This window comes from Tupaia chinensis, unplaced genomic scaffold, assembly GCF_000334495.1.
Source record: "Tupaia chinensis unplaced genomic scaffold, TupChi_1.0 Scaffold000067_1, whole genome shotgun sequence".
In the NCBI taxonomy this organism is placed as follows: domain Eukaryota; kingdom Metazoa; phylum Chordata; class Mammalia; order Scandentia; family Tupaiidae; genus Tupaia; species Tupaia belangeri.
Window position 1 is genome coordinate 5,203,240 of NW_006159526.1, and position 8,871 is coordinate 5,212,110.

Below are 8,871 nucleotides of genomic sequence, written 5' to 3' on the forward strand. Positions count from 1 at the left end.
CCCGGCATGAGTTTTAAGCCACCAGGTCCGGGACGCGAACCGCGGTCGACTACGTGAGAGTCAAGTGACATAGCCATTACACTAACTGCTGGTCCCGAAATAATTCTTAAAAAAACAAAAACTCCACCCATTAAAAGTCCAAGCGTGAAGGGCCAGCAGGTGACATGGAGGTTAAGGTGCTGGATCCCACATGGACGACACAGTTTGAGTCTGGACCTGGTGGCTCGAAAATCACACCAGATGCGTGTGTGTGCATGCCCAACATTCCAAAAGAATGGAGACGGGATTGAGGCGTGGCTATCCCCCTGGGGACGATTTCTCACTTTCCTTCTCTCTGTCTCCATCTCTCTCAGGTGAGTGCATGAGCCCTATGACCAAAAAGAACTGGGAAAAAAAAAAAAGATAGAGAGAGCCACGTGAGAGAGAGAGAGTGAGAGACAATATTTCGGCAGAGACCCAAAGCTGTGCTCCCCTGCCAGCCTGGGTCACGGGTACACACATCCCCGATGTCCCCAGGGAGGTTTGTGGGCACGAACCAGCAGCCTCCCGGTGAGGTCCCACCTCACACACAGGAACGCCACCAATTATCAAGGGGTTACCTTTTTTCCCTTAAGGCTTTTGCCTTAGGACACGTGTGCTCACGTGCTGGCTAGAGACAGAGGGTGAGAGGGAAAGTGAGAAACCACCCCCCTCCCACCCTGGGGGAGTGGTCACACCTCAATCCCGTCTCCATTCTTCTCCTGGAATTTTACATTTTTAAAGAATGCGCACATTGTATTTACTGGAGGGATGAAAATATGCGGAGTGCCAACTCTGTACATACAAAACAAGTGGCTTGGCCTCTTAGCTGCTACCTGGCAGGGTGGCGGGGACAGAGGGGAGTGCCCCATTTCCCCTCTGTCCTTCCTGTTGTGTCAACACCAGCAGTAGCAGCCAGCCCAGAAGTTAGGAGGGAGCTGCGGGGCAGGGCACTCTGACAGTGTGTGTGCATGTGTGTGTGTGCGTGTGCGTGTGTGTGTGTGTGTGTGTGTGTAGTCCTGGGTCCTGTCCTGCCCACAGCTCCACCTACCTGAGCGCTTGCTCTGGGCCACGCACCTTGTTAACTGCTTGAGGCCTCCCAAACCAGTGAGGTAGGTTCATCTCTACCACTCCTTTCTCAGACGAGGCCCAGAGCCAGCTGCAACTGAGAGTCTCCGGCCAGCGCTGCTCACTGCTCACTGCCTTCCGCCTCTCGGGGACCCGACATTTTGGCCTCGGCATATCCCAGGGCACGCGTGCTCCGTTTGAAACTTAGCAGAAACCTGCTTAGCTGAGTGACCTTCGGTAAGTTGCTCAACGTCTCTGTGCCTCGTTTCCCTCACCTGCACAGTGTGTAAAACAGTTGTGTCGCGGGGCCCGCAGGTGGCATGGTGGTGAAGGTGCTGAACTCCCACAGTTAGAGTCCTGGACAGGGCGGCTTGCTTTCTCACTTTCCCTTTCTCCCTCTGGTCAAATGAAAAAGAAATAATAATAATACATAGAATTAAATAAACAATTCTTTTTTTTTTTCTTTTTGGAAAGGTTTTCGCTATAGGGCGTGTGCGCTCACCAGACAGACAGAGAGAGACATAGAGACAGAAAGCGAGAAATAACCACCAGGGGGGATAGTCACGCTGCAATCCCTTCTCCTCCATTCTCCTCTCGGGATCTTGGGCACGCACGCACACGCACCCGGCGTGAGTTTTAAGCCACCGGGTCCGGGATGCGAACCGTGGTCGACTACGTGGGAGTCCAACGACACAGCCATTACGCTAACTGCTGGTTCCCAACAGTTCTTTTTTTAAAACACCTACAATTATTTTGAACTCACAGGGTCATTCGGAGGGTTAAGCTATCTGGAGCTAAGCTTGCCACCTAACACAAAGTACTCACTGAAGGGGCTTCGTACTAATGGTAATAAGGTGGTTCCTACTGCCGCAGGCCGCGCTGCCTCGCAGCACCCTCCACAGCTCCCAGCTCAGCTGCAGTGCGAGATAACAACCTTACATGCCCGTGTGGCCTGCATGCTCTGATAACTGCGCTTACCTCCCACCTTCTCCCTTCGCTCATTGCAGCCATGCCGGCCTCCGTGCTGTTCCGCGAATGTGAACATCGTCTTCTCGCCTCGGGGTCTTGGCACTGGCTACTCTGCCTGGAATGCTCTTCCCTGACGTCGCCACGCAGCTCCCTCCCACAATTCCTTTAGGCTTTTGCACAAATGTCACCTCCTCAGTGAAGCCCTCCTGACCACTTACACAAAATAGCCATCTTCCTTATGTGGTTTTCTTCCCCATAGCATTGGCTACTTTTTAAAATACTGTGTATTTTGCGTGTTTCTTTCTTTCTTTCTTTTGGAGAGGTTTTTGCTATAGGGCACATGTGCTCACCAGACAGACAAAGACAGAGAGACAGAAAGCGAGAAATCACCCCCAGGGGGAATGGCCACACCACAATCCCTTCTCCTCCATTCTCCTCTCGGGATCTTGGGCATGCACACACACACACCTGGCACGAGTTTAAGCCACCGGGTCCAGGATTTGAACCACGTCAACTACCTGGGAGTCCAGCGATATAGCCATTATGCCATTTGCTGGTCCCATGTGTTTATTTCTTTTTTTAAAAAAGAAGTATTTATTTAATTTTATTTATTCATTCATTTATTTTAATTTGATGAGAGAGAGAGAGAGAGAGAGAGAGAGAGAGAAGGAAAATGAGAATTCAAGCTACCAGGTCCGGGACTCAAACTATGGTCGGCCATGTGGGAGTGTCTAGCGCCTTAACCACCACGCCACCTGCTGGTCCCCTCGTGTGTTTATTTCTTTACTGCCTGACTCCTCCCACCAAAAATGTAAACTCAAGAAGAATGAGTTTTTGTCTGTCTTGCCCCTTGCTGTGTCTCAGTGTTTGAAACAGCCCCTGGAACAGAAAAGGGGGCTCAGGGACTGTGTTGAATGGATAAATTACCTTCAATTCAAAAAATTAAAAACCCAACAGGATGGAGTAACGTAGGGGAGGGGATTGTGGTGTGACCACTCTCCACTGGGGATCGCTTGCTCCCTCTCCCTCTCTGTTTCTCTCTGGTGAGCTCACATGCCTTCTGGCAATAAATTAAACAAAATTTTATTTAGTTCATTCTTCCATGGGAGAGGGACAGCCAGCAGGGCCTTCATGACACAATCCACCCCCCGCCTCAGCCAGGACCCATTCCCCGTTGCCCTCTCAAGACTTTGGGCACACGTGCGCATGCACCAAGAGTGTTTTTTTCTTTCTTTCTTTCTTTTTCTTTTTTCTAGGTATTTACGTATTTAATTCCATTTGTTATTATTATTATTTTTTTAAATTTGAACAGAGAGAGACAGAGAAAGGGAAAGTGAGAAAGCAGCCACCAGGTCTGGGACTCAAACCATGGTCAGCCATGTGGGAATGCAGCACCCCTAACCACCATGCCAGCTGCAGGCCCCTCTTTTCATTTTTAGACAGATTTTTGCCATAGAATGTGTTCGCTCACCGGAGAGCAACAGAGAGTGAGAGGGAAGTGAGAAATCAACCCCAAAGGGAGATGGCACATGGGTGCTTGGATGTGTAAGGAGGTCCCAGGACACGAACCCAGAACCTCCCCCGGGGGTCCAGTTGCATTGCAGTTGTGCCACCGCCTGACCCCCAGATTCCAATATTGTGAATTTTAGAATTCAGGTTGCTAATGGTTGGTGCTCTAATATTTTAATGCTCTTGAACTTCACTGCCCACTGTGGCATGGCTCCACCAGCCATGGGTAGCTGTTTAAATCAGGTAAAATGAAGTCAAGTCAGAAATTCAGTTCCTCAGTCATTCTCGCCATGTTTCAGCGGCTCAGGGGCCTCACATGGCCGCAGGCTGGCTCGTCAGACAGCAACCGCAGAGCACACCCCCTCCGGTGCTCAAACCCCAAGCACAGGGCTGCACTGGGACCCCGATGCGACTGGCTGGGCAATAATTGTTTTTGCTTTTGTTTGTCTCTCACCAGAGAGAGATTAAAAAAACAGAGAAAGTGAAAGTTTTTTTAAGGGGAGCAGAGGGAGTGTCATGCTGCAATCCCTTCTCCTTCACCTCTTCTTCCTTTTCGGATTCTGGGCACACACGCATGCGTGCCTGACATGTGTTTCAAGTTGCCAGGTCTAGGACTCAAACCACACAGTCGGCCGTGTGGGGTCCAGCCACCGTAACCACCACCAGCCACCAGCTGGTCTTCTAATTGGTTACTATTCTAGAACTCCAAGATTTCGGTCATGCTAGAACTCTAACACTGTAATGTTCTAAAATTCCGAGATGCTAATGAGCTAGTGTTCTAACACCGTAGCACTCTTTTTTCTTTTTTCTTTTTTTTGAGAGGTTTTTGCTATAGGGTGCTCGCCAGAAAGACAGAGAGAGACAGAGAGACAGAAAGCGAGAAATCACCTCCCAGGGGGGATGACCACGCCGCAATCCCTTCTCCTCCATTCTCCTCTCGGGATCTTGGGCACGCACACACACGCGCCAGGCATGAGTTTAAGCCACTGGGTCCGGGACTCGAACAGCGGTCGACTACATGAGAGTCCAATGACACAGCCATTACACTAACTGCTGGTCCCGACACCGTAGCATTCTACGATTCCAATATTCCGATATTCTGGAGTTCTAGCATTATAATATTCTGATTCTTTAAAATAACTGATTAATAATTTTGCCAGAGAGTGTGCGCACTTGCTGGAGAGACGGAGAAGGGGGAGAGGAAAGAGAAAGCACCTCCTCCCCCACCCACGGGGAGTGGTCGTGCTGCAGTCCCTTCTCCATTTCTCCCTCCTTTCAAGACTTTGGGCATGCACACGTGATCCAAACATTTCCCAGCCTTCTGTGTCAGACTCAGACCGTGTAGTCAGCCCTGTGAGATCCAGCTGCCTTAAGTATCACCCCACTGGCTGGCCCTATTTATATTTTCAATTGCCAGAGGGCCCTTGCACTGACTAGAAAAACAGACACAGAGAGAGGGAGATGGCACCCTCTCAATGGGGCATGGTGAGGCTGCAGTCCCTTCGTTTCCTCATGCTGTCAGGGTTTGAGGCATGTGCACACGTGTGCCTAGCAAGCCCATGTGTTCTGCTCCCAGGCAGAGCCCCAGCTGCATTGGTGGGCCGTGGCTCTGGCTCCCTTAACCAATAGGCTGTGAATATTCTGATTCTAATGTTCTGGAGTTCCGAGGGGCTCATGAGCTAGTTCTAGCAGGTTAGTAGTGTAGAATCCCAGTATTCTTTTTTGGGGGGAGAGGTGTTTGCTACTGGGCACATGCGCTCGCCAGAGAGACAGAGAGACAGAGAAACAGAAATCACTCCCCAGGGGGGATGGGCACGCCGCAATCCCTTCTCCTCCATTCTCCTCTCGGGATCGTGGGCATGCACATACACGCACCCGGCGTGAGTTTAAGCCGCCAGGTCCGAGACTCGAACCGCGGTTGACTACATGGGAGTTCAGTGACATAGCCATTACGCTAACTGCTGGTCCCGAACCCCAGTATTCTAAGGCACTGCAGTTTGACTGTGTAAAGTTCTAGTTTCCAGGATGCTCACGGCTGGGCTTCCTGTTGCCTAGCCTCGAAGACTTGGGGTTTTCTCCACCGAGTTCTCGGGTTTCTCTCCTGTCCAGAGGTCTGGGGCCTGGATGGAGAACACATCCCTCAGCTACGACTATGGGGATTACAGTGACCTGCAGGATATCCCCGTGGACTGCCTCGACGGCTCCTGCCACTCGTCCGGCGCCCTGCGCGTGGCCCCGCTCCTGCTGTACGCCACTGTCTTCCTGGTGGGTGTGCCGGGCAACGCCATCGTGGCCTGGGTGACCGGGAAGGAGGCTCGGCAGAGGGTGGGTGCCACCTGGTTTCTCCACCTGGCCGTGGCAGACTTGCTCTGCTGTCTCTCTCTCCCGATCCTGGCAGTACCCATTGTCCGCGGGGGCCACTGGCCATTCGGGGCAGTGGGCTGCAGGGTGCTGCCCTCGGTCATCTTGCTGTCCATGTATGCTGGCGTCCTGCTGCTGGCAGCCCGGAGCGCCGACCTCTGCCTGCTGGCCCTCAGGCCCACCTGGGGGGCTGCGGCTGGGCGGGCTGGCCGGGTGTGGGTGGCGTGTGGGGCAGCCTGGGTGGTGGCCTTGCTGCTGACTGTGCCCTCTGCCATCTACCGCCGGCTACACCAGGAGCACTTCCCACCCCAGCTGGAGTGCGTGGTGGACTATGGTGGCTTGGCCGTGGCTGAGGGCGCAGTGGCCGCCAGCCGGTTTATTTTCGGTTTCCTGGGGCCTCTGGTGGTGGTGACCAGCTGCCACAGTGTCCTTCTATGCCGAGCTGCCCGACACGGCTGGCCACTGGGCACGGCCATCATGGCGGGGTTTTTCGTCTGCTGGGCCCCGTACCACCTGCAAGCACTGATCATTGCTGCAGCCGCCCCCAACTCTGCGCTCCTGGCCCGGGCCCTGCGGGTTGAGCCCCTGGTTGTGGGCCTGGCTCTTGCTCACAGTTGCCTCAATCCCATGCTCTTCCTGTATTTTGGGAGGGCTCAACTCCGTCGGTCACTGCCAGCTGCATGTCACTGGGCCCTGCGGGAATCCCCGAGCAAGGATGAAACTGGGGTCAGCAAGAAATCCACTAGCCACGACCTGGTGTCTGAAATGGAGGTGTAGGCTAGAGGACAGTGGTTTCCATCCTCTTGTCCTATCTCACAGCCGGCTTCAGGCACTGCTGGATCCAGGGGCTCATTGATGTCTTCATTTTATTCCTTCCTTCATTCAACAAACACCTGTTCTTTTTTTATTTTTTATTTTTTGGAGAGGTTTTTGCTATAGGGCACGTGCGCTCGCCAGACAGAGAGAGACAGAAAGTGAGAAATCACCCCCCAGGGGGGGTGGCCACGCCGCAATCCCTTCTCCTCCAGTCTCCTCTTGGGATCTTGGGCACGCACGCACACGTGCCCGGCATGAGTTTAAGCCACCGGGTCTGGGATGTGAACCGCAGTCGACTACGTGGGAGTCCAGCGACATAGCCATTACGCTAACTGCTGGTCCCACAAACACCTGTTATTCACCTGCTATGGGCAAGGCCCTGTAATAGGCACTATAAACATAGCAGTGACCGAAACAGATGCAACCCTGTCCTCAGGGAGCTGACGCTGTAGGGCACGAAGACACAATAAGCAAGCAAACGAGGGGCCATGGGGCTCATCATGTGGTGCTCAGGGCTCAGAAACCCCCGGGGACAGAGAAGGCTGTGGGCAGGAGCGTGCTTGAGCCAGGCGAGGTCCCCAGGAGAAGATATTTGAGGCAAAACCTGAAGAAGGGAGGGTGAGTCATGCTTAAATCTGGGTGAAGGGTTCAGAGCCAAGGGAACAGCAAGCGCAAGGGCTCTGAGGCAGAAAGAACTTGGCGTATTCCAGGACAGTGACGAGGCTGCTGGGCACGGAGCAGAGTGGAAGGGGGCGGGCGCAGGGGGATGCAGACGGAGGTCGTGGGGTGGGCAGACTTGGAAAGCCAGCTGGGGTTCCATGGGAGGATCCTGAGATACGGCGACCCGAACAAGCAGGGACTTCCCAGGTAAAAATTGAATTTTAGGCCTGCAAGTGGTGTGGTGGTTAAGGCACTGGGCCCCCACATGGCTGACTGCGGTTCAAGTCCTGGGCCTGGCAGCTTGAACTGCACGAAGGGTGTGTGTGCATGCATGTCCAAAATCCTGAGAAGAGAATGGGAGAAAAAGGGTTGTGTGGTGCGGCTGTCGCTCCTTGGGGGAGTGATTTCTCATTTTCTCTCTCTCTCTTTGCAGCAAGTGTACATGTCCTCTGGCCAAAACCTAAAAAAAAAAAAAAGCAATTGAGTTTTAGATAAACAACACTAGAGCATGTTTTTAGTGTCTAAGTATGTCCTATGCAATATTTGGGACGTATTTAGACTGAGAAATGATCTGTGGCTTACCTGAAATTGGAACTGAGCCGGGCACGCTGTAATTTTGGCGTGTGTTCTGAGCAGAGGCGAGTCTCGATCTGACTTAAGCTGTAATCTGCTCTCTGGTTGCGGACGGGGACTAGACGTGGGAAGGGGGAGGCAGGACCCTGCGGGAAGCTACTGCGGTAGAATAAGCGAGCCGTGAGAGCCACGCAGATGGTCGGGTGGTCGGATGGGCGTGAGGGAGCCGAGGTGCTGAGAGGCTGGCAGTTCCGGCTCTGTTTTGGAGGACCCGCTGTGCTTGAGCGCCTTGACTCGGCCTTCAGGGCTCCTCTCCTCCGCTGGACGCAGTTTCTCTCCAGCTTCTCAGACTCGGTGGCAGGCAGAACAATGGCTACCAATAATGCCCACGTCCTAGTCGGAACCTGTGAGCGTGGCCTCACTCGGCAAAGAGGACTCAGCAGACGTGGGTAAGGTGAAGATTTCAGGATGGGCAGGTGAGCCTGGGCAGGTGAGCCTGGGCCGGGCGGGTCATCCCAGTGTGACCTCCGGGGCCTTCTGAGAGGGTGGCAAGAGAGTCAGCGGCGGCGGCAGGAGACACCATGCCGGAAGCAGAGGGGAGAGCCATGAAGTGCCCCGAAACTGGGCAGGGCAAGGACAGGAATGTCTTGCAGAGCGGCCAGAAGAAACACGGCCTTGTCCCGGCCTCGAATTTTACACTCATGATCTTCAAAACCTTAAGAAAATCCACTTGTATATTTTTAAAAGCATTTATTTATTTAATTTTATCAATTCTTCTTCAACTGGACTAGAAAGAGAGAGAGGGAGGGTGAGAGAGGGAGAAAGCGAGCCACCAGATCTGGGACTTGAACTGCCGTTGCCCATGTGGAAGTCTAGCACCTTAACCACCAAGCCACC

The 8,871-nt window shown here is 53.2% G+C and overlaps 1 protein-coding gene across 4 annotated transcripts in view; it reads left to right on the forward strand.

Moving 5' to 3' along the window:
- Positions 1-6,832, forward strand: part of C5AR2 (complement C5a receptor 2) — a 13,167-nt gene extending 6,335 nt beyond the window's left edge. For 2 of the 4 annotated variants that reach the window (XM_027767101.1, XM_006142121.3), the window contains exons 2-3: positions 1,161-1,323; positions 5,674-6,832. In XM_027767101.1, the coding sequence (XP_027622902.1) occupies positions 5,689-6,702 (1,014 nt within the window). In that variant the 5' untranslated portion in view covers positions 1,161-1,323; positions 5,674-5,688 and the 3' untranslated portion in view covers positions 6,703-6,832. Of the gene's footprint in view, positions 1-1,160; positions 1,324-2,093; positions 2,359-5,619 lie in introns of those variants that run through there. The other 2 variants (XR_001369525.2, XM_027767099.1) reach the window with 2 other exon arrangements.
- Positions 6,833-8,871: the final 2,039 nt, after the last annotated feature.